The following is a 26,434-nucleotide window of genomic DNA, read 5'->3' as shown; positions in this document are numbered from 1 at the left end:
AAAAAATTCCAAAGAATTTTTCAGAATTGTAAAATATATATACCGCGTGTTGTTGATTTTGAAAATTGCTGTTAAATAAAAAACAAGATTTTCCAAACTTTTCCAGATACAAGAAATATTCGAACAAGACAATTGGCTTGTATAAGTATTTAACCTTAACAAATCCTTTATACACGGCTTTATTATACAGACGTCATAGCATTATTGACAGGTCTAAAGTTAGAATAACTTTTTACAATCGAATTCTATAAAAATAAACATGCAGCGCATACGGAATTATTTACATTACGCATACGCAGCGTGTGCGACTGCTTATCCAACCCGTTGTTAACGCACGCTGTGCGACAGCAATATATGTATATTTTCTGCACACGGTATTCATTCACAAACAGGTAAGTACACTCACACAGGCTCGCTCTTGTACTCGCTCATTCATTAGAAAAATAAATTTCATGCTAGAACAAAAAAGAGACAAAAAAGGGGAAAAAAGAAAAAAGTTTTCGGCACATTTTTTGGCCACAAGCCAAACGTAAACGAAAGCAACAATAAAAGTTGCTCACGTTTTTTGCTGCTTGGGGTTTTTTTATTTCTGTTAGCCCATTTTTTTTTTGTTTGTGGTAATATCAAATTTTCTGCAGCCCGTCGGTTTCATGACGTTATCAGCCGGTTTGTCGGCCGGCCCACGAGAGGGTCCTGACCCTCGAACCCTGTAACCCTTGACGCCTGTCTTGACTCTTGCCTGTTTGTCAAAGGTTTGGCAATTACTTACATTTCTGTGTCATTATTGTTGACAAAGCGTCACCCACTGTTGCCCAAAAAGTCAAAAGTTGGCCTCATACATCACAGTTTGACACGGCTGCGGCTCTGCCTCCGGCTAGATGAATGCCTTTTGGCATGCGCCCTGTGTGCCGTGGACACTTGCCGGCCGGATTGCCCTTGTTTTCCTTCATGTCATATCGATTTTCAAATTTGCGCCAGCTCTAATTGGACCTCGTGTCCAAGTGTCATTTGACTGACGGAACTCGTGTTTGCGAAATTGTCGTTTCTTTTGCCGTCGCTGTTGTTGTTGTGTTTTATTTGATTCTTTTATGCTGATTCCCTTGATGGCTTTAAGGTGTTAACTTTATCACACAGTCCAAACTGCTATTTTTTTTTTTATTATTTTGCATTTTTTATTTGTATTGTGTGGACACATAATGTAAACACTTGTTTTCGCATTTATTTCATTTCACAAGAATGAAAAGCAATTTGATATGACAAAAAATGTGTCTATATGTACAAATAATCTTTTGAGAGGCATTGTCCAGTTTATGTAATTTGTTTAACGTGACATTTTTTCATAAGAACTAGAATAGTATATACCCTTGTATGAATTTAAAATCTTAATTTCCGTTTCTCACAATTATAATAAGGGCAAATAATCTATACAATACAAATACCTTTAACCAAATAAACAAATGTGATGCAACACTATCAAACATGGCAGGGAAAAATCCATCGTGACAAGCGAAAAAATCGTTAGAAAGTATTAGTAAGATAAATTTGATGTAATAAATATGTCAACACATAAAATTTAAAATGTTCTCTCAAAATTATTTGATTCTCTTTATTTCTCTGTATATATATTAAATTATGCATTATATTAGTGAAGCCTATCACTATGAAATATCGAATTATATGATAAGAGAACAGCTCTTTTGCCCAGCATGACAAACGTTATGTTTAAAGCATAATACTCTTCGCCATGGTATTTAAAGTAAATTCCCTTGTCTTTTGGTGTGGCACGTACCATTTCAAGTCAATGTCGCAGTTAGAAATAATTTTCTGGATTACTTTTGTTTTATTTTTCTCGAAATTTAAAGCCCATAAAGTTACATGGAAATAAAAAAGATAATTATTTTCATATTCACTTTTTAATTAAGAACTTAATAAACTCTGCTGTTGTAATACAAAGCCACTGAACTAGTCAAGGCTCATTCACCATTTAAAGTTAATGATAAGTCGATTTTATTATCAGCTATATGGATATAATATATTATCTGTGCTAGACTATATTTACAGTAGATTTTTTTTTTTTTTTTAGAAATGGGCGTTTATTTGGTGAAGTCTCATATTGTTTAAAGTACCAGTCCCTATTAATTATTCAAAGTTTATTGATGCATAAATCGCAGCCACCTTGCTGAGTCAATACTTTTCCAATAACCGCTAGATAAATGGTAGTGAACCTGTTATTAAGTATAGTTAATCTGGGTTAATGTCTGTTAATACTCTCACTGCCCGCCTAACATATCCGGTATTGCTAATTTGCGCTCATTAAAATCAATCGAAGCTCTCTAAATATGCATTTTGGTGTACTTTCAGAAGGTTCGGTGGCTTTCTAGAAGCTCTGTTCACAACTTCAATAGTACATATAAGTCCAAGGAACAGTTTATATTGTGATTTCTAATGCAATTTGTAATTTGTGAAGTCAACATTTGATTGACTTTTTGCAACGTTGCAATTTGCCACACGATTGCATTTTATGACCGCAAAGGCAATTGTTATAGCTGGCAATCGAGTAATTTAAAGCCCTGACTAACACGCTTTTCGGCATAGAATCCAGAGCAATGAACCCGCGCAGCAATTCAATTATACACGCCCTATTCGTACGTCATTAGAGCCAAAAACAAGAGACACAACAACAACAACAACAAAACGTCTGGCAATATTTTTCAGTATAAAATAAATTGCTGTACTCTATGTCAAGGCTCTTATAACTTTTTCATTCAGCTTGCTAAAATTTAATAATGTTGACAATAATTATCAATTGAAGGCAATTGTCTGAGCGTGATGGGGTTGAAATTGTCGTAGTAGAAATAAAGATAATTTTGATGTGATGAGATGGGAACTAAAGCATTGGAAATGTCTTGGTTTAAGAAATGGAATTAATTTTAGAATTTATTCTATTAAGCTTAAGAACTTTAAGAGTCCAAGAATTATAATTTTACTTTCAGACTCCGTATCAAAGAAAACATTGAAAATTAATCTTCCTTTTTAATTTTTATTTCATTTACGGAAATGGGACGTGTTGATTTAAAATTTTCCTTTTTTCAATTAATTATTTATTTATTTTGACTATTTTGTACTTTAACACTACTCACAACCCTGAGCACATAATTTACTTTTTAATGTATAAAATATAACATCTAATTAATCTATTTCACACCTCTTCGTGAAATCTGTGCAAGCTCAGGGCTTCCGACACCTCACTAATTCCCTAAAGATAACCACAAAAAACCACATATTTAGCTACTGAATAGCATTTGGATAAGATTTAAAAATAATTAATTGCTATCGTAAAAAACTGTTGTAATAGAAAAAAATATATGACAAAAGTTCTTGGTTGGGTCAAGAAAAGAAAACCTAATTTTAGAAACTTTAAATAAATCTTCAATGATTTCATACAGCATATCTAAGTTTCGGCCTGAATATTTTAATATATTTTCTAACTTGAGTTTGCCTGTGTTCATTCCATTTATTTTATTTTGAATATTCATTGAAAATAATTGAAACGTTTTTGCCTGCACGCTTGTCTTGCATTCTAACGAAAATAATTATAGAGCCAAGTGCAAAATGGTCAGCCGTTCCATATGTGGATTGGCCAATTGGCCACGTCACGGCATTAACAATAAAAACAAGTACAAGAACAAGCGATTACAAGCTTATAAGCCTCAAAATGTTCACGATAAAAGGTGAACTCTGCAACGACTTTGAGTAAGTTTTTTATATTATTATAATTTGGTATAGTTAGCTTAGACACTTAGTTCGCCGTTAAATCGTGGGGGGCATTGGTCTTGTGGTAAAACGTTTGAAAACTTATGCAAAAACTTGTGCATGTGGCAAAAAAGTGTTGAAAAAAGATTGTTCTGCCGATAACAATATTAACTATTCATATGTAATTCAATTATAATAAATATTATAATAATTCTATTTATAATATATATTTATGCACAATCGAATGTTCGCTCTTATAAAAAGAATGCCCAGCCATATCGTAACTATTATAACTATCTGAGTTGTAACAATCTAACTTAGCTTTCATGCTTATGAATATGTAAATAAATTCCCAGACTGTGTCGAGATTAATATTTATAGCCGATCTCTACAATGGCTAACTATATAGCGCACTGTAAAGCCCTTTTAGCTGACTTTCTGACTTTTTAAAACAATTTATCAGGCAAGATTTATGCCACTTGTTGACCTTGAGCATATGGTACTCATTTTTATTTGTGGCTATAAATAGCTATTGCAACCTCCAAGAGGTCACAGCAACTGCAGCTCATTTAACCAGCTGTAAATTATATGAATAATAAAAACAAAAAGTTTTTTTTTTATTAAATTGTTTTACAGGGCTGGCTAAATTTTTTAAGTGCTTGCCAGCAAAATAACAAAGAGCGAATAAAAAGGGCAGCATGAAAAAGCCAACAATGTGGTCGGGTATTTGCCAGCTGTGACCGTCAGGAATGTAACGTTTACTTTTAGCCATATTCATTGCTTGGGACAATAAAATTAAACGGCCATTGGTTCAAGCCTGCCGCAAAATGTTTATAGCCATTAATTAAAGGCCAGTTAGAGGCTGCACTTGTTTTCTGGAATTAGGCACGACAATTGCCAGTTTTAATAACACCACAAGACGCGCCCTCAAACACTTTTCCGTTGTTGTTTAGCGCTTGTGATAAGCACATGCGTTTAGATAACTTGCCAGACATCTAGGCCATTGTGTGTGTGTGTGTGTGTGCGTGTGTGTGTGCGTGTGTGAATGCGTGTGTGTGTGCGTGTGTGTGTGGGTTGGCTGAAGGGCAGGCTGGCTGTTACAAAGACTGGTGGCTAACTAAACCACAGCGAATGCAAATATTTAACCAAAGGTGGTTGCCTATCGCCAGTTGAGTATCTGCTGGCTTCTGATAAAGCCTGCTGATAAGGGGCAGGGCTAAATGCTGATTTGTATCGTCAACCGCTCCAATGTAAATTTGCTTTATCAAAAAGAATGCAGACATATCGCGCTACTCGAAAGTAATTTGACAGTCAAGCTTGGCGCCTCGTAGGGACTATTATCTCATAATCAGTCAACAGCCGCGTGCATTGCTCCGATTCTCTTTCTGCTATAAATGATATGTGGGCCCGTCTTGATATTTGATGTATAATAATAAAGCTGCAATGGAAATTAACCAGTTCATAGACTGAGTCATAGTTTGTCTCTGAGATAACAATGATCTTCTAATTGAAAGGGTAAATGTTTGCCAAGATAGCTGAGTAACTAGAGATTATTAGTTCAGTTAACTTATATATATTATATTTCTTACAAAGAAATACTTTTAAATATCCTTTAAGAATGGTTTTGATCAAATATTAACTATCAACGGATAACTTTCGTATGAGTGGAATTAAATTTTATTTAATTTTCCTATTTCGTCAATCATTATTTTATTTTACACCAAATATTATTATATCTTATATTTATATTAAAATAAATTGTATTTATTTTCATATTATCGCCACTGTTTATTCTCACCTTTTGAACATTCAATCCATTTCGCAACACTGACTGCAGGTGATGACTGCAGGATTAAGAAGGTTCCCTACGAATAGGCAGCCATGATTTTCATCGTAAATTGTATAATAAAATGGATGATTGGCATGAAATACTTCTGGCATTGACTCTGGAGCTGGCGCGCTGCGCATCATCATAACCGCAGCAGTAGCTGCAGCGGCTTCGGTGCCCTCTTCGTTGACCTCGATGAATGCCTTGTGCAGAATATTGGACACCGACAATGGCTCCTTTTGCTCTAGCATTTTGTCAAATTCAGCCTCTGAGCTGAATATTATACCGATGCCCAGTTCCTCGAAAACAGGCGTTAGTTCCGCTTCGAACTCAGCTTTAAACTTGGGCACTTTGAGAGAGACTTTCGTTTCGTTCAGTAGAGAAGTTATGCTATCTAGTGGCGTTAACTTCAGTCTCTGCTCAAGACTGTTTAAGCCATTCTTCTGGTTGGGCAGTATTATCAGCATATATAGCTCAGAGTCCTTATAGGCCATGCGCAGGGCTTTCGCTTCAAAATTCGGCAAATCCGCATAGAAGTAGTTGTTCGTAGAGTGCATCATATCTACTTTGGTATGTTTTTTATCATCAAAGAAGAAATCTTCTTTTTGCGTGGCTCTTTCATCGAATTTGATGGTCCACTCGCCTTTGAAGTGAATGGCATTGACCAGCACCATACGAGTGTCTGCATTCAAAACATTTTGCTCGACTAGGTCTTTTATTAGGCTATTCGTCTTGGACTCCACCCATGCGTTGATAGTATTAGCTGCTTTCTTGCTTTTTGAGAAATCAATATGCTCAATATTGGACAGAAACTTTTGGGTCAACACATCGCTAAATTCCTTTCGTGTTCGATACTTCTCCATGATATAAATCTTGTTTGCCATTTGCAAAACACTGCATTGCTGGTAGTAATTCAGGGTCTTATAAAACCCATCTGCTAACAGATTGACATCGCTGGAGGTGAAGTTAAGCCCCTCGTCCAGCTGCTTGGCGGTCTCACTACCATCTTCGGCGCCCATACGCAACATTCCGGCGCAGGTTTGTATAGAAATTGGTGAACATATTAGATTTATAGCGGGATTCAATTTTACCAGTTCATGGTACAAGTTCCTGGGAAAAAAACCCAGTGAATCGGCAAATATGAGCGATTCTTTTTTGTCCATATTTACTGCAGGCTTATTATTTGTGGGCCATCATTGTTTGTAGCTTTTTAGCAGACACTGTTCCGCAAAAAGGTAATAATCGAAAAGGAAAGCAAACTCAAAGAAAATGTTATGTTGACAATTTTAATTTTGATAAAATATTGAAGACTGAGAATGAAAATGTCAGATCGAGTGGGCGAAAGTTGGGAAAAGAGAAAATACAGCTCGTAATAAAAGATAATCAGCAAGGAAAAAACAATTTTAAAAATACTCACATATTACCAATAAAAATGAGCATTTTTGAAGATTTTATTTTCCTTTATGAAGAACGCCACGCTGAAAAGAACATATATTTAAGGAGAAAAATGATAGAACAGGTGGAAGAGAATTTTCCAGATCAAAGTCAAATCAAATCAATAAATCAAATTCCTAAAGGTCCTATTTGCCTTTAAGAAAATCGCATTGAAAGCTGTTAAGCTTTACTGGTACAATATATATTTTTTTTCTCTAAATTTCTCTATATATCAACTATTTAAATTCTCCACAAACATTCCGAATTCCAGCGAATTTTAGTCAATGTGACTCATCGTTTGTCCATATGCAAATATGAGTATATCAAATTTCACCATCGGAAAATGATAATTTTCGCATGCCTTAAGCTCAAGCACATATATCAAACTGGAAGTAGATATATTTTGATGTATTACTTTTTGAATACCTTAACGATTCAATGACTTTTGGCCACGTGCCTGGGCTCAGAACTTTTCCTATCTAAGGTGAACAGTCGATAGACAAGGGCAGTTGTCAGCTTGCAAGATATTGGAATTTATAATTAATGTTCAATAACTTTTTATTTTAGGCGCATTAGTAAAATATGATTTCCGAAATGTGTTTTTGTTGATGTGTAAACTTGTCAATCAGCAAAAGTCAGACGCACTTTTTGACTAGCTCTTGTCACTAAGGTCATACACATATTTAGTATATCATTATATAACCGAATATTCCGACTAATTTTTCAAATTGTTCTACAGACCCGATGCGACGCGGAACTGGATGTAGGTCAGTTGGCCTGCATGGCGTGTTGTCCAGCTATAAATAAATGCATTTGTGTTTTCATTTCTGAATTGCCTAGTAAACAATTAATACCGAAACAGAACAGAACAGACCAGTGGGCATCATTTCGATCGAATGGCGTAGGAGTCGCTGACCTTGTTGCTAAAGTGGAAAACTGGGAAAACGGGGGCAAGTCCACATGCGTCAAAAGTGGCCAAGCCATTGGCCTTAAGCATGTTGTCACAACTGTCCCGAATCAGGCTTAAATAAAGCCAACGACTACTTTTTTGTGTTGTCCCGCCAACATTTCTTATGCAGCCGAACTAGAGCTTCTGCCATGATATGCTATGCGAGTCGCCAGCATTAGGATGCCGCAGGCTGCTCTATTGTCTATGGCCACTGACATGTGTCATACACTTTGACCTCAAAGTGGCTAGTGGCGAGTATGGCATATATTTTTCGCTTTTTATGATCATATATATGCTTGATGCATTTTCATGTTACCCTGCAGCCAGGGAAAGGGTCTGTATAGTGGTTAAATTTCTTGTGGAACAATTTGTCTATCAAGTAAATATTAACATACCATTCTGGAAACGCAAACAAAACTTTAAGTCAGCTTAGTTATATCTTTAAAATTGATTTAAATCGATAATTTCTTATGAAATAATGCCACTTTACATTGGGTAAAAGGGTAATGGGTAACTTCTCGTCGTTCTTTATGACTCATTTTCTTTACTTGTCCGGGTAATTTGATGCTGGCAGCCGAAATCAGACATTGTCTGCCACAGCCAAGTGCAGTGAACCCGCCCGACCAATGCTTGTGCACTTTTTGCATAAATTCGAGACGCTCCGCATTACAACATTATAATATGACAGCCCACACTGAAAGGGTTGCTAATGCGTTATAGTTAATGTAATAATAAAGCTTTGACAGGCTGTCTATGAGCACATAGGTGTCAATGAGCACTCATCGCCTACGGTTCACAGGTTGTCATCCTAAATTGCATTAAAATTCTAATCGATGGCTTGGATATGTGACCTGATTGTTGCCCTTCGTTGTTGGCCTTTGGTTACAATTTATCACCCTACGCCCCGATATTATTATGTCCAGCTGTGCGTTCAGAAAGTTTTAAGTGGCTTGCAGCTGCTGGTGAATTCCCATAGACCAAGTTCGTTTTAAAGCTGTAATTGAGACCGAGTGGTAGCTTGACTAATTATGTTGTTGAGGGTCGGTAAATTGATTAGGCAACTGTTCGTTAGCTTGGCAAAATTGTAGGCAGATGCGAAGGTCAGGCCATGTGGGTCAATTGGCAATAGTTTTGCTTACAGAACAAAGAGAACATCGATGATGGGTCAGCTGTTGTAAACTGTTATTATATCTAGAATATACTAATGCAAGGCTGCGGTATTACACAGAATAACTGCATAAATATATTATCGGTTCAATTATTTATTGGTTTGCGTTATATATATTTACTTGATTATTTTTCTATTGCTGGAAATTATGCGAATTTCAACCTTTAAGTCTAGAGAAGGGCTGAAATAAAACTTTATTGTGCACAACCGAGCTTTAGTTGCGACTGTTGAATAGCTTGCTAAAAAAAGAGTATGAGATTAGATTAGTTTTGCAAGAATCCTTAATTACAATGTATTCTTGAAACTCGGAGAAAACTGCAAGCTGAATCGTGTTCAGACAGGACTCGAGCACCAGAGCGCATGTTGGTAAGGTTCATTTTAACATTCAATAGAAACTAACTATATTAAAATGTTTCTATAACTGCTTGTTTTAGTTGCACTTTTCTCTTGTGTAACTATAACTAAATTTTTGATATTTAGTAAATGTATTTCAAAGAAACAATCACCCTACTGTTGGCAAACTATGGACTGGGTTTTCAGGAGAAAGGCCATTGAGTCAGGTCAGACTCGCAAAAAGGTATGGTCGGAGCCACATAGTATGCACGGTGTGATAAGCAATTCTGAGAGCTACACACACATACATATGAACTGTCTGGAAGTTGCCAAGTGTTCTAGGAACTTACAAATAAAAACTCTCTACACTGCGGGTACATTTGTTAACAGCTGACACGTGAGTTAGACATACATATATAAGTCTCCTGTTTTATATACCCTGAACCCATTAAAAATGGGTATAAGGGTATATTGTATTTGTGCAATCAGCATGTCAGGATCAATAGCCGAGTCGATCTTGCCATGTCCTTCTGTCTGTCTGTCCGTATGTCCGTATGTATGAACGCAAGGATCTCAAAACCTATAAGAGCTAGAGACTGAAATTTTAGATGTAGGTGCTCCTAGTGCCTGCGCAGATCGAGTTTCTTTCCGATAATCGATAATTTACTCCGTTTCCAAGCAATCGATACAAATCGATATCGATATTCTGTTTTTTCGGTAAATAATAAGAGCTAGAGTCGCAAACTTGACATATAGCTTCTAAAATAGAATATATATATGCATTTGATGTTGAAAGAAGAGGGTTTAGGGTGTCCACTAGTCGGGAGCTCCCGACAGAACCTCTTACTTGTTTTGCATTAGTTATGTCCACAGTTTTGATATAGGTATGTACTTTATGCATGTATACATAAATGCATTTGTTTCAACTTCTTTGTTCTTTCGCTCTGACAATCTAACTGCAAGCCTGACAATGCGTTTCATTACTGGTAAAATAGTCAGAGTCGTTCGTTGATTGCGATTACTGGCACTTGCAATACATTCCTTTATATTTTTATACTGGGAATATAGACGTGAAAACAAATTCCGAGATTTTTAGTTCCACTCTAAGACCACGTCGAGGTCGCATTTGTTCAAGCATTTTTAACCGTTACGCTGCGCAAGTTGGTTTAGCTGGGAAGACTTTTGTAATGGAACAAGTAATACTATCGATCATATTAGCAAATATCTGAGAGACCTGAGAATAACTGAATCTACGTAAATTGTAGAATTTGAGTGCGTAGCTGTGACTGCATTGACTACCGCCATATCAAATTAAGCACACGCGACTGCTCATTTGGCGTTTCGAATTAGAGATGTGAACGTGACACGACATTTTCATAGAAATCAGTTATGCTTTTAAGCAAGAGTAAAGCGCGTGATACGTTCAACTTTATTTTCTTAACTCAATACATACGAATAAATTTGATTTTTTCACGCTACCATCTTTAGTAAAGATAAAGCGAACTCTACGCAAATGAAATTAACAACTGAGCGTCACAATAGCTTAGCGATTACTGAGCTTTTGCATATTTAATTCATGCTTACATTTAGTTACACTTTGTGGTTATATATTTTCCACTGGTCAATAGAAAAAAGTAAAAAGTAAAAAAAAAACGTCACCAACACTCCGATGAATGTGAATCAATGACAGACAGACGATGACAACAACAAAAGCAACAACTCAGCGGCAACGATGCTAATGTGTTTGTTATTGTTTTCGCTTATTTCTGCTGGCTATTGTCGTATCAGCGAGTTAACGAGCTAATGGAAAAGTTTATACTAGAACCTATAAAGACAGGGCACACTTACTCCTCCCAAACATGCGAGAGTGTGATGTGTAATATTGTTCGTTGTAAGTTTCCATGTTCCGAGCTTGAACTACAATTTTAACTGCATTATTCTAGCATTTCCATTTCGCAAGCTGAATGTACATGGGTTTGTGGCAAGCATGTTTTGGAATATTTGTACTGAGTGCACATTAAATTAATGTGAAAATGGGGATCTTCGACCTTATGGAGTATGCTCCTTATAGTATTGATAATTATAAACAGTCAAAGTGTTGAGCTATACCCCTTTTATAATAAAGGATTTTCGGTATGCAAATCTTGAGGTGTGTTATTTTAATATCGTAAAAATTCGAAAATCATAGACTAAATAATCCTTGAGTTTTAAAAAGTATAATTTAATGCAGATATTTTGGCTATACCCATGATAGATAACCTGGTCGACATGACAGACCACAACTACAAGGTATCTTAAAGTCAACCGTTTGATATCATACCATCAATACACATTTTTATTGTATTTTCTTCAACGATGACAAACTTACTAAGCTCAGATAAAAACTTTTGCCAATATTTGCTTTTTTGCCATCGCCTTTGATAAAGCCGCATTTTATTCAATTATAGGCGGATAAGAGGAGCGAGCCACATAAATACATTCATATACTTATGTATATATTCATATACACCTATCTCAATATAATAGCGCGTGCAAACTTTTGCTGGACAGTGTAAGCAGTTGGAAGGCGCAGAACTAATTAAATTGGATTTATGTTAATGGCATTGGATTTAGGCATTGAAAGCTGCGCTTAGTTTTTCTGATTGACCAGCGTCCAGGGCGATTATCATTATTTCCCTTATCAAAGACCACGGAGCAATCAATGTACGGAACACTGAGTAAAAGACTGATAAAACAGAACCGAATGCTTAAATAAGTTTATATACCTATGCACTCTATATATAAATTTGGACATTGTTACTTGACTCGCGTCTTACTTGTGCGCGGAGGCGAGGCCCGCTGTCACTGTCAATTAGCCAAGGCTTAGACTAAAAGTTATAGAAACTTGTCTATTTGTCACCGGAAAAAAAGCAATGTGTGAAATTAATTAGCGTTCCGTTAAGGAAATACGACGTATTTATACCCCCTTGTTTGGGGTATATCAAAATCTTTAATAGCTTATCGTAGCTATGAAATATCGTAATCGCTGTATAATCCTTAAAATCTCTTAGCTAATACTGAAGTAATTTTAGGTCGAAAATACTGAGTGAATTGTATACGGAGAGTAAGTCTGATAAGAGTTGATTATATATATTGCTTAATAGGTGTTTTAAAAAAAAGGTTTATTGAAATATTCACGAAAATAAAGGGCATAAGCTTTCTTGTTCACAAAGCTGCCCGTATAAGTATATAAGCACGTAATTGTTAATGAATGTGTCAAAACGAAAATCAGAGAATGAAATGTAGTTGTGTGTTGTTTAGTTGTATGTGCGAAAGATAGAGAGCGAGAGAGAGGGGGAGAGAGAGAGAGAAAGAGAAAGGAATGGAGAGATATTTTATTTTTTTAAAGCAGTAGACAAAACGAGTGCCGACCTACGTATTAAATACAATAGGATGAGAAAATAAAATCAAGCTAGTGACAGAGGGAAAGAGAGAGAGAAAGAGAGAGAGAGAGAGAGAGAGAGAGAGAGAGAGAGAGAGAGAGAGAGAGAGAGAGAGAGAGAGAGAGAGAGAGAGAGAGAGAGAGAGAAGCTAAAAAGGTTTGTTTTTATACAGTCTGAAATAAATCACTAATGTAAATTCCATTAAATTTTAATTATAATCAACAATAGATATAAGCCACTAATGTCGGCCGACGCTAATGCGATAAGAAGTTGATCCACAAATTTCAAGCCTTTTCCAGCCTTTGTCAATCAATATTCAATCACAGTAAATGCAAATCACATGTTTAACGAGAACTCAATAGAATTTTTGCAATCAAATGCAAACAAATACCATCTACATAAAATCCATGTATGTAATTTTCAATAATTAAAGGCTTAAATTAACAGCTTATACAGGTGTATACAGAGTGCAGATCATATTGCAATCAACGGTCAGGTGAGTCCCATACAAGAAAGTCAAATCATTGTGGCCGTTGCCATAATTGCGACCAGCTCAAGGACACGGCACGTAACATGGCCCAAAGTCAGGCATTAAAGGCAGTATAAAGCCATGGGAGTACATATATATTAACGACTGTTGTCTGCCCATTTATAGGTTGGGTAGGTGTGCAGGGCCATTGTGTGTAAATATTGGCTGGAAACAGCTGAAAAAAGAGAAATAAGCATAAGGAATTTCACGCCCATTTTCGGGGCAAATAATTGTCAGCCACAAATATGGGTTAAATATCACTTATATCAAATTTATTTATGGGCTCATGAGGCTTAAGTGCCTCAATTTGTACGATAGCAGGACAGACGATCGATACGATGCCGGGCCGTATGTCCAAAAGTGAGTGCAAAACTTAATATTTATATATATTAAGCTGCAGTCGCGATATGAACGTCGAAAGTGACGTCACGTTTCAAGAGGGCTATCTCGAGAGAAAGAAAAACGAAAACCAAAGAGCAGAAACTGAAAACCGGCTTTGTACGTTGACAGTTGAATGTTGATGTTGTTGCTGCAGTTGTTCGCCTTGCGTGATACATAGTTTTTCGGGTTCTTTGTGCTGGGATTCACAGGCTGATCCGTTGTTTACAACAGGTTCATATTGGTCCCAATCTAGAGCGGCTCATTAGGCGTCTCACGTGCTGGCTGAGTAAACCCCCACCAAAATAAAGCCGAGCCTCTTTAGCCAAATTCGATTGCTCATGCAGACGCAGATGGCGATTTAAATTTCATGCTTTAATTTGTGGTTAAGACTTTGGGCCTGGTTATATGTGCTTACGCGGCGTATGCGCAATCTTAGACTGGGGTGTGTGGGGTAAACCCTGATTGGGTTTACTCATGCTATATGTTTTTATCTTAATGCCTTCGCGGCGTTGTTTCTTGCCAAGTCATGCAAATGAGCGTATTCTCAGCGACTTGTTTACACGCTCCAAGTGTTAGGCCAGCCATTGAGTGGCGGCGCTGCGATTTCTTCAGAAATTAATAAAAAAAATAAGAAAATAACAAAAAATAACGCTTTACCAGACAGAGATAAACAAAAGCCCCCAAAGACACTTGTTAGCTTCAAATTCAGTTTTTTTAATGCAACTTTTGCGGTTACTTATTGATCTGGCGTTTTGGCAGGTTGCATGCAACGTTGAAATCTCGCGGCTGTGCCACGCGACCGGAAGCTTAAAGTGTAAAAATCAGGCCAGTGCATTATCTGATATAACCTCAGCCCGCTAGTCTATATAAAAATCTATTCTCAGGTCATTTAACATTTATACAATGCATATTTGATCAAGTGCAAATTGCCTTTGTTCCGATGCATTATCTGTCAATAAAAACTGATAGAGTCGCATCGGCTTAGACGCGCCGATAAGCATTAGGAAACAAGTGACCATGTTGCGCCGGGTAATAGATATAGACTATAAGATACCCTATTTCTAGTGCAGTTAACAGAAAACAGCCAGGGTGGTATTGGTTATGAAGGCATGGAAAATATTTTTGGGCTTATCTTGCCAGGTTTTTTGTCTGAATTTCTAGTTTACAGGAAGCAGCACTTGGGTAATTAAATTATTTTATGGTATTGTCTTTCTAATTAAGAATATGTTATGTGCTGAACTTTTCTTCCTTTATCTACCTTTAGTTATTTCCGAAATATACTTCTGAATTTTGCAAAAAGAGAATATGGCAATATACCCATCTGCTGTTTTTGGTCAACAGAGTATGAAAAAAAAACAATTTAGATTTCAAGCAAAGCCATGTACAGATAGAGCAACATGTGTTTATTAATGCATATTAATACATACATGAGTACTTACGTCCGTCTTTGCCTTGATTTACTTTTCGCGTCAATATTTACCGCCCATAAACAGCTGAGCTGCCTGCAAAGTCTACAACGCGAGCGTCAAATTCACACCCCTAAAATGCCGCTAAGCGATAGCAAACTGAACTAAGTACTAGAAAATATTTAAATCTAAAATATATTACGTTGATCTTAAGCAAATTGTCCAAGTGGCCTTTCCTCGCGCTCTGTTGACACAGCATTTGTAGACGCGTTCAGCTCGTGTGTATAATTGATTGGGGCGTGTCTTTAAAGCCAAGCACACGCTTGGAGATAGGCCCTAATATATACATATACTTTTTTTTTTGGGAGTATTGTTCTATTGCTTAGTGTAGGGTATATATGGTATGCGCTTATGAAAATTTCTTATAGTTGTGAAGACTTTTTTTTTTGGAATTTTTTGGTGGATTGTTTTTCTAAATAAAATCTTTCTGTATACATATGTATATATATAAAGTTTTTAGGAATTCGACAAGTTTAATTGTAGAATAAGTTCTGATAGTTTAACCCTAAATTTATTTTTATACATATTTTCCGCTAGAAAAAGTTCGGAGCATTGCATTCGTGCCACAGCGTTCCATTGCAAACTTGCAACTTCTGGCAACATTACGACTCTCTTTACTCATCATATTTATAGATAGACTCTGCCTCGTGCTTAAGTAGGGCATGTCAACTGCGCTTTAGCCCGACACAAAAACTCAACGATTTTTGTTTACATTTCACAGTCGCTGGTCGCGTGTTCAATGCTCCCATGATGCTCGGCTCTGATCACTTTTGCCCAGACAGCCGAATATGTATATGTATATTTGGATATATAATCGCTTAGTATGAAACTGGTTGAACGATAGAACGCAGCTCGGATGAGCTCATGCCCGGAGGTGTAGGGGGGCTGGTACATGGGTTCAAAGTTGTGTCGTTCGCGTGGTCATGTCGAAAGCAGCTGATTGTCATGAGTTGCTTTGTTGAGGAACTGATGCGTAGTACCGAAGACGGATAGTAAACCAGGCAATAGCTGTAAAGTCGGTTAAGTGGGTTTTACTCAACATGTGATATTCTAGTGCTGCTCCAGTGATTGAGCTAGAGAAATGTCCACCAGAGTTAAGCCACAACCCGATATTTGATTTTCTAATAAAAAGCTAACAGCTTGCTAATACTTCTCATAAATCGAAATTAATATTAAACAATTTTAAATTATCTATATTTTTTTAAATAATACAATTTTTTATTTTTCATTTTACAATTTTCAATGTTAAAAATAAGTTATATATTGATATGGCTTGAATATGAAGACTCTTGTATTTTGTATATCGGTTTTTATGTTTTTCTACATTTTCGAGTAAGCACTGTAGTTTCATATACTGCTGAAATACTCTTACCCGCAGTTAGGCCTTATAGCTTATCAATAGCTGGTCATTGTTTGTAATTTGCCGATAAGAACTGTTTACCCAGTGTAGCATAGGGACGAGGCGTGCTTGTGTTCTCATAAGGTGCATGCAAATATTGCAAATTGTACTCCCCAACTGACTCACAGGCACGCGCGTCTACATATATATATATATATATGTAAATGTATGAATATATATACATATAAACTTGACTTGACTATATATATGAACTTGACTATATTTAAAGATTTGCTGTGTCATGGTCCGACACCAGTTGATATTTATTTTTAATTTCACAATCAAAACACAAAACGTAAATTGTTAATTTTCGTATTTTATTTATTATTTTGAAAATAGAGCAAGGAAGAATCTTATCTCATAATTTCACACACCATCTCTGACTCTGTCCCTCTCTCTCTCCCTGTCTCTCTTGCAGTTGCTGCTCTCAGAATTTCATCAGCTGTTTCTGCCCAACAGCAACAACTGCGGCAGCAACAGAAGAAGAACTGTTTACTTGCACCTAATAAAATTGCAATTTTTATGGTAAAGAAATTAGAGCGTAGCCCATTGTATTGGATTTGTACAGAACCCAAATGAAAATGAGGTTTGGAAAATATGCCAGCGGCAACAGCAACAAAAACAGTAGCAGCAGCAGCAGCAGCAGCAGCAGCAACAACAGATTGTGATGTAATGAGAGCGCAGCAAAAGTGAAGCCGTTCGCCAATTGAAATTGCAAAAATATTATACAATTTGTGAGCTTGCAACGAACTAGGACAACGGCAGCAGCAGCAACAACGGCCTCAGACGGACTTTAAAACTGATAAATACCGGCTGGCAACAGCAAGCAGTAATGTGGTCTGCAGCAGCAACAGCAACAACAGCAACAACAGAAACAACAGCAACAGCATAAATTCAAAGTCGCTTCGGTATTAATTGAGCGGGAGCGTGGGAACTACAAATCACAGCAGCAATAGCCGCCAACAACAATCACAAGCAGCAACAAGAACAACAACAGCGACAACAAATTGCCGCTCTGTACGCTCACAGCTCTCACAGCTCTCCGAGCACAACAGCAACTGTTGCTGCCGCTCAGCTCAGAGCATTTGCTCACATATATTTTGAGGCGTTGCGGCCGATACACACGACAGTTGTGCTTGAAACGCTTCGTAGTGAAGATCGTGCTCGAATAACGCGCGGAACAGACAAAAAGAAGAATAATATAAAACCAACAAAAAAATTGTTTGCAACCAACTACAAAAGTGAACACATGAAATCTATAGAAATTTGATTTACATGTGGAAAAATCGAAAAAGAAATTTTTTAGAAATTTTTGTTCAATATCGGCGACGAGCTCCGCGCGTAAATTAGCAAGCGTTTGCAAGAAACAAGCTACAAATAAAAGAAGAGAAGAAAACTGATTGGAAAATTAACAAAAAGAAGAAGAAAAATAAGTTGTGTGCAACGTGTAAACCAAGTGAAATTTTTGTGAGTGTCCAAGACCCAAAACAAATAGTAGCATATAAAAAGCAAAAAGTGGCGCTCAAACTGTAAAGTGATGTGCGTGCCACAAGCACAACAACAACAACAACAACCACAACAACAACAACATAAACAATTGCTATCAATAGAGGAACATTAAGCGTTAGTTGTATAAAGAAATGGCCATTGATTTCCTTATCTTGGCCGTGCTGCTCATCTCGTTCATCATCAATCTGCTGGCGCTGTGCGCATTCTGGATAACGCCAGGATTGCGCACGACAGCAAATCGTTTCACCATTAATCTGCTGATCATCAATTTGATTGGCTGCTGCATTTTGGCCCCAACACTTTTTTTGAGCGGTTTCAAGAGCCTATCCGGGCAGGAGGAACAGTTGAGCGGCGTCAATGCGGCTGGGGATAGCATTGAATTCTACTCGAAGCCGGGCAACCATCAACTAACCATTCGTCACCATGGACAGCTTGTGGAGAAGGATGGCATTGTACTGCGCAAGAATATTACTAGCGGCAACAGTAACTCCAATGACAGTTCGGGGGATACAATTGAGATGATATACAAGTGCAATGCCACCTATTGTCGCGAACTGACCATCGATGAGCGTGGCGATGGCGGCCTTATCATCACCGAGACAGAAACCCGGGAGGATAATCTGAGTGTGTCCGTGCACAGCAATACCTCGTTGCCGGCGGTGCAGCTGCGTTGCTGGTCCATTGACATGACCGCCGCACTGGGCGCTCTGGCGGTGCTGCTTGTGGTTGGGGATACCTGGTGTGCGGTGACCGATCCGTTGCGCTATCACAGTCGCATATCGGGCGTGAAAGCTTGGATATTCATCACGCTCACCTGGGTGGTGGGCATAGTCTTTGGCGCTCTGTCCGCATTTCGTGTGCTCGACTTTGAGACGGATACGCTGCTCAGCAGGCAGAGGCGTCTAGCGGCCACCTACTTTAACATCAGCAGCACCAGCAGCATATTCGGTGTAATCTATGCCTGTGTGTACTTCATAGTAATCATCTTGCTACCCTTTGGCTTTGTCTGCGGCATGTATTGGCGCATCTTCAGCGAGGCGCGCGGTAATGGGCTGCGCATGCGACAGAACGGTTCCTCACCGCTGCTCCAGAGCGCACTCAATTTGACGAATCATGCACAGGCGGCGCCTGCCACGCCTTATGCGAACAGCCTGTGCGTGCATAGACATTCCATATCCTCGGCCAGCTCACATGGCGGCGGGGGCGTCCTCTCTGGTGGACTACAAATGCAAATCGATCAGCGTGCGCCGCGCAACTCACCGAGTTGTCTTCGTCGCGATTCGGCGGCCAAGGTGCTGCTGCCCACCATCTCCGACGATGGGTCCGATGTGGATGTGGAGAGCAGCCATGGCGGTCAGCAGCTTATGAGCGTGCCGGAGCAAACGGTGGCGGATCGCAATCAGAACATCTTGCTAACGCTACAAACGGCCAGCGGGGAGATCAAGCGCAACTATTCGGCCAGGCAGCTACCGCTGCTGGGCACCTCATCGCAGGATCTGCGCGAGCTGCATCGCCTACAAGGTATACGCCAGGTGCACAGCTCCCCAAATCTGCACAAGTATACGGAGTTGCGACAGGATTCGCTAACGCTAAGTGAGGAGTGCAGTTCGCCGCATTTGCTGCAGGCACACCGACAGCAGCAGCAGCACTCCCGTCAATTGCATCAACAGCAGCAGCAATTGCAGCAGCTACCGGCACAGCAACAACTACACACGCACTTCAGTACTGGACCCCAGCAGGTTGCAGCAGGACATGCCCTTCAAATACCCGCCATACACGCGTCGCCCAAAGCGCTCAGCTACATGAGTTCACTGCGCCATCGCCTCAGCAATGCCAGCTCGCTGTTCAAGTACCGCGAGGAGTCCCGTGCCGCTCGCATCAGCATTCTGGTGGTGGTCATGTTCGTGGTCTCGTATCTGCCCTTTGGCCTGCTGGTGCTGCTGCAGTCGCGTCTGTCCGCCGCCAACTTTACTGGCTCTACGCAGCTGGCCATCTTCATGATTCTGCTGGCCAATCTCAGTTCGCCCTTCATCTTCGCCTACCGCAACAAGCGCGTTCGTCGCGGCGTCAAGCGGCTGTTCGGTCTCGATGCAGCCAGCGCACTGAAGCGACAACACAGCAGCAGCCTGAAGAACCATGGTCACAGCGCGGCAGCTTCAAGTGCTCCGCAGCTGCAGCGCAATAGCAGTAGATTGTCGCAGTACAGCAGCAATAGTTGCCGCTATCTGACGCCGCAGAGCTCACTGGTCAGCCAGTGCCAGACAACGACGCCGGTGCACACAACGTTAACCCTGCGCCCGAATAGCAGCTGCAGCACCATCATCAATTACGGTGGTCACCATAAGGGTTCCGCAGACTCGGATGAGGTGCCATCGTTGGAGGCAACGCCGCCGCCGCAGCGCCAAACGCGTCCCAAGCTGCAGCGTGGCATAACTATTGTGGAGCACATACATATAGCCGGCTCGCCGCCAAAGTTTCAGTCGAGGCGTGGCCTTTTGGATATGTTCTTTCGCGGCTCCAAGAAGATGCAGTCCAGCTGCTCCGAGGCAATGCCAACGGAGGTCTAGAAAAACTATCTCTAAGTAACTACTAAATGTTGATTTGCTTGCTGAAGAATTCGCAGAACAGTATTCGTAACTCCGTAAGTTTAGTAAAACTAAGCCAAAAAAAAAAAAAACAAAAAAAAAAATAGAAAAATAACAAAAGAAAAAACTTAAGATAATGCTGTGCTAGAAGCTTCTCATGCCAAAAATCTACAAGAAAAAAAGGAAAAACAAACAATTATAAATATTTCACACATATGTATGTTATATGCCTGTGGCTTGTCAAACTGTAAAATGCACAGGCAAACAGCTATAAGTACCTTGTAAAACATTTGTCCAGCTAGGCAAAAAAAAAACAAAACGATAACAAAAAAAAAAAAATAGCAACAATTGTGTACAAGTTGCAACCAAGAATACAAAATTTTAAATTTAAAATATATTTAAAACGGAAAATGACACAGCTTAAATGTTATATCAAACCGGGAACCAAGCAGCCAATTTCGAGTACCTAACAAAACCAGCTAAACATATGAATATATATTAAAAAGAGAAAAACAGCTACATTTATTAAGTCAATTGCTTAAGACTCTCACACAACACACGCACACAAAAAACGACACTTATTTATTTATTATTATTTAATTTGGTTAATATTTATTAATCAAACACGACAGCTTTAACAACAACCACAACAACAACACAAAGTAAAACGAAAAACATTCTGGCTAAAACCCAACGCTAAGCATTCAATTCATAAGTTTAACATACACATATATATATTTATATCCATATATATATATATATATTTAAGTAAATGTGCAAAGCATATATATATTATATTGTATTATAATCTACTATATAGATTTATATGTATACCACAACTGGCACATAGTGCTGTATATTTTATTTCTCGATATTGCAAGCGGCGGTTTTCATATTGAAAACTTGTTTTCGTTCTGTGCAATATCTGCTTCTTCTTCTTTTAATTTTTGCTGCCTGTCTTGTCAGTGTTGGTCAATGAGCGCAGCTTAATTTATTTTTTTTTATATTTATATTTTGCTCATTGATCACTTAAGTCAATTTGCTTTCTAGTACTTCAGTCATTGTGTGCAGCTAAATACCTCATTAGTTTTAATTTAAACAAATTGTAAAATATATATTTATGTCTTGTTCATTGTATCTGCCGCCTCAGATCGAAAGCTTTATATTATTTAAGTTTCATTCAGTACCACAATTTAATTTTTGCCGCCTTTTGACTTGCTTAGAACTAGTAAAGCCTTTTGTAACTTAAAGAAAAATCCGAAACACACACACACACACAAGCACACACAAACATATACAAGAAGAAAACCAAACCTCGAATTTATATTTCTAAAAATTTACAAGAAAAAAATAAAAATATATTTATATGTGTATTATATAAAAATATATCAATGTATTGTACATGTTCTGTGTGTGTAATCGAAAAAAAAAAAACAAACAGTTCCCAGAAATTTCAAAAACAATTAACAATTAATGTGATGACGAGCAAAGAGAGCAGGAAAGCAAATAAAGAAAAGGAAATGTAATTTTTAAATGCATTCGAAAACGAACTTAAACACGTATTAATAGTTTATAAACAAAAATAGTGCTATATATCTATATACATTTTTTTTCCAATTTCAAACGCTATTTACAATTATTGTGAACCAAAAAAGAAAAAAAAAAAAATTATATAAATATAAACACAAATTCGATGTGACAAATTAGCTTATAAAGTTAAAGATCAACATAACCAAAACGAAGTGAAATAAAATGAAATGAAACCAAACTAAAGAAAAAGAGCAAGAAAATACACTAAAATATAACTACAGTACAATTACAAATTGGTAGCTACAGCAAGTCATCAATTTAATCGAGTATTCTCTAGTTACGCTGCTAATATTAAAATATAAATTTCAAAGATGAAAAAAATCATTATATTCTATTCCAAGAGAACAACTATTTAAATAAAGGAATATGTGTCTTAAAAAAAAAACAATTAATATTAACGACTTTTTATTGCTTGGACTTTAACACGCCTTTTTTGCAGACAAACTTGTTTGATTTGCAGCTACCCACGCATAGATGATATAACAGAGGTTCTCCTGAAAGGTTACTTTTAATATGTGTAAATATGAAAATAATTAAAGTTATGAAGAGAAACGCACACGACAAATTTGGTCCTGGTCATTTCAAGAATAGAAGAGAGCACGTAGGAAAACTCTTGGGGTAAGTATTGCCCGATGGTAGGTCGGCTAGCCGGATTCGATAGATGGACGAAAATCGATAAAGTTGTTGAGAAGCAAAAATCATGAAGATAAAACCAATATACATATATATGTATAAACAAAAGAGAGTACAGCTTTAACTGATCTATCGCCACTATTAAATTTAAACAACAATATAATCATGTTCTTTTATATACTGAGGAAATCAATACATCTTGCAGAATTTACAAAAGGAACTTAGTGTGAAAAATATACGAAGAATTGTAGAGTTAAATAGCTAAAATACCATTCCTTAAATAATCAAATAATCTGTGTAAATAGGAAAAACCATACAGGATGTCGACTATAATTATAGCAATGAATACTTAAGTCAAACATAATTTGCAAAACTTATGGAACCAACCTCTTGTGGAAAGAACTGTCTTCAAATGGGCAAAGTGCTCACAGAACAAGAGCTCTAGAGCACGAACAAACACTTGACAATTGCTAACTTTAGGGAGCACCCGTTCAACATTTCAATTGCTGCGGCGAATACATTATACTCGTGACCATATTAATTGATTCATTTGCCGGGAGGTCATCAAAATAAGAATGTAAAACTTAATAAAATAAAGAAAAAATATAAATAACGCTGGCTTAATACAACAAAAATATATAGATAATAATAAAATAAAATCTATTATTTAATAAGATCTTTGATTGTCACAAATGGTGGTCAGCAGCTGCTGTAATTGGGGCGTTGAGTGGTGCCAACTGGTGACAAGTTCTATACCACGCAAAAAACAAACCAACGGGTTTGCCTATTTGAAGTCCAGCTCGTGATCGTGCAACGGCAGTTCATATTTGGAGGTACACGGGGCGTATGGGCGTTTTGAAATGTTTGGCAATGCGGTTTGGCGATTAACTTCAAGTTGATTGGTAGGGTACTTGCACAGATTGTGATATGGGCCGTGACTAATCGTCCAGTATTTAGAGTTAACTACCTGCTACCTGTGACTCAGCTGCCTATGGTGCCAAAGTCTGCTATCTTTCGCCTAGCTGCATAGTGGTGACAGCTCAGCACAAACATGCAAACAAAAAGTCAACACACAAAAGCGACGACCCCACGACCCCCTACACTTTGTTTCCTTCTCTCGGCAGCCAATTCGAACGGATGCGTAGCTGCCACTCAGCAAAGCGTCCAGCATAACAGAAGCCCAAACCTAAACAGAAACCGAAGCCGAAACAGAAATGTTATGTTTATTTATTTTATGATTCATTCGATCCAACAATGCGTGAATAAAAATGCCGCTCTCTAGCTATTTGATACATATATGGTATATATTGTATATGGGTAGCAACAATGGCAATTTTTTCGGTCTGACATTTGCCAATTGTTGAGCGAAAATTGCTGCAAATCAGAATTTCAGCTTGGATATTTGAAATATATATATGTGGGCACGAGCTTGTGGAAAAATAGCAATACAGATTTAATCTGCATTTTGATGAGCTCTTTTATTAACAGAAGAGACGACAACAAAAACAGAAAGTGAGCTTGAAAAATAGTTTGTGTCTGAATAAATAGTTAAGCAAGAAAATAGTATGTTATTTAAAAAATGGTATTTAAATCGTAAAAATTCTTGAATATTTAGCTATTTAAATATGATTCTTTTTACTCTTAAAGAGGATTGTTTAAGGTACATCTTCGGAAATATATTTTATCAATATCAACAGGCGATTCGATATATGGTACATATCCATATCCTTTAAACCGTTTGTTGCTTTCTATGAAAACTATTCTCTTACATTTAATGTTTACATTTTTCATGCGAGAAGTACATAAGTCGGTGTCAGCTGAATTAGCCCACTATATCATATAGCTGCCAAAGGAACGATAGATATGAAAAAAGTACCTCAAAGATCGGCCTTATAGCTTTTCAGAAAGAATCTGTCGAAAAATCAGTATTAGGTAAAGTCAGGCACATATTTTATACTACTGGAGCTCTTTCTTAAGCCTATCTCAATCAAAAACGTTAGTTAAGGCATTCACATTTTAGTAAAGGACGATTGTCGAATCTTAAATTGTGGCCCTAAAATAAATTCAGAAAAAATTAATATACAATTAAATTGCATTTGCAATGTTATTAACTTGTATATGAAATATATATAATTATACAAATACCAAAAGACTTGTTTAATGCAATAATTTATAAATTTTTAGATGCGGTAGATTAATGTAAAAAGTTTTTGCCTTTGAATTTATATCCGATACGAATTATAACACCTATTTAATTAGGAGCTTCGGGTAATGACTCATCTTAAGGCTAAGAACTGGTTATAAGCAATCATTTCGTACAAATTTAAAATGCATTATTTAATAAGTTTATAGCCAACATAAACCGTTAAGAAACAGACTTGCTCTTAATTAAGGCAAATGATTTTTGTGCTTATTTGAAGAACCCACCGCGAATCGCCTTAAAAGACAACTTGCTTCCGTAATTTCAAATAAGCAATGCCAATAAGAGCCGAGCCTAATTTGAATAGCTGCATAATGAAATAAAATTAAAGAAAAAAAATTAATAATCGAATTTTTGAACCCCAGAGAGCTAACAAAAGACATATATATGCGTATATATACATATTTATTTATATATAGCAAAAGTCATTAGAACAAAATTTGTTTGTTGGCACAGCGACACAGTTTTCATTTTGTTTTATTTTATTTTTAATTATTCTTTGTTTTTTTTTTTGTTTTTGTTTCTTTTTGTTTTTTTTTTTTTTTTTTTTTGTACGAGCTGACGAAATAAATAAATAAATTGAATTTAAATGCTTTAAACTGAATAAATGAGTTAAACAAATTTTCGTGACTGTCAGCTGAGGAAATCTGCGAAAGCATCTCGTGGGGCCGTGTGGGTGGACAAGCGGCTGTCAACTTGAGCAAATTTTGTCGATTAGACAAGAGGAAACAATTTTAAGCAGCGGCATGTGCACAAGTTGAGGATAAAGGTGCGTCAGCTTGGTGTTAGTTACAGCTGACAGCTAAGGATGTGACAGCAGTAGCTCTCACAGAAAGTAGCTAACACCTGATAGGTATTAAGTAGTACATAGATATATTTGGTGTACACATGTTGATTGTCTGATAAATGCTGTTATTGGATTTGTCAGCCTACAAGCGATTAGATGCTTGTGTCAATGAACTGCGCGGAAGTTTTGGCAGCTGTCAAAGCTTTTAACATACATAGAATCGAATGGCATAAATCACAGATGCGGCGGCGTCACCATCTAGTAAGCATTATCATAAATCTAATGCCGCCAATTTCGGCTATTTTCAATTTGCATGTGAACTTGAGAACAGCCGGTTTTCGAGTGCATTGACTTTGGCTGCACAAAAGCCTTGAGCGCACACTTCTGTTGGTTATTGCACTGCCTCCCTGCTAGCTGCTATCTACACCCACAGCATGATTGATATATCTATGCTATATACTATATGCA

General features: G+C 37.5%; 2 protein-coding genes and 1 long non-coding RNA gene across 3 annotated transcripts in view; 1 reads left to right on the top strand and 2 right to left on the bottom strand.

Moving 5' to 3' along the window:
• Positions 1-15,362, bottom strand: part of LOC138910903 (uncharacterized) — a 45,414-nt gene extending 30,052 nt beyond the window's left edge. The window contains exon 1 of the long non-coding RNA XR_011416094.1: positions 15,237-15,362. This is a non-coding gene — a long non-coding RNA (uncharacterized lncRNA). The remainder of the gene's footprint in view (positions 1-15,236) is intronic.
• LOC6630015 (uncharacterized) overlaps positions 1-22,230 on the top strand; it is a 50,189-nt gene extending 27,959 nt beyond the window's left edge. The window contains exon 2 of the mRNA XM_002053372.4: positions 17,081-22,230. Within this exon, the coding sequence (XP_002053408.1) occupies positions 18,303-20,738 (2,436 nt within the window). The 5' untranslated portion in view covers positions 17,081-18,302 and the 3' untranslated portion in view covers positions 20,739-22,230. The remainder of the gene's footprint in view (positions 1-17,080) is intronic.
• Positions 5,434-6,888, bottom strand: LOC6630014 (antitrypsin). Its single transcript, XM_070207231.1, has 2 exons — positions 6,751-6,888; positions 5,434-6,691 (listed from the first exon to the last, which is right to left on the bottom strand). The coding sequence occupies exon 2, from the start codon at positions 6,607-6,609 to the stop codon at positions 5,563-5,565; it is 1,047 nt and encodes a 348-aa protein (XP_070063332.1). The 5' UTR covers positions 6,610-6,691; positions 6,751-6,888; the 3' UTR covers positions 5,434-5,562.
• Positions 22,231-26,434: the final 4,204 nt, after the last annotated feature.

This window comes from Drosophila virilis, chromosome 2 (genome assembly GCF_030788295.1).
Source record: "Drosophila virilis strain 15010-1051.87 chromosome 2, Dvir_AGI_RSII-ME, whole genome shotgun sequence".
Classification (NCBI taxonomy): domain Eukaryota; kingdom Metazoa; phylum Arthropoda; class Insecta; order Diptera; family Drosophilidae; genus Drosophila; species Drosophila virilis.
The sequence above is the reverse complement of the archived record's forward strand: the minus strand, read 5'-3'. Positions and strand labels throughout refer to the sequence as shown.

Bases quoted from the DNA above. Each gene is read 5' to 3' on its own strand.
- LOC6630014 (XM_070207231.1), bottom strand. From the start codon at position 6,609: ATGTTGCGTATGGGCGCCGAAGATGGTAGTGAGACCGCCAAGCAGCTG.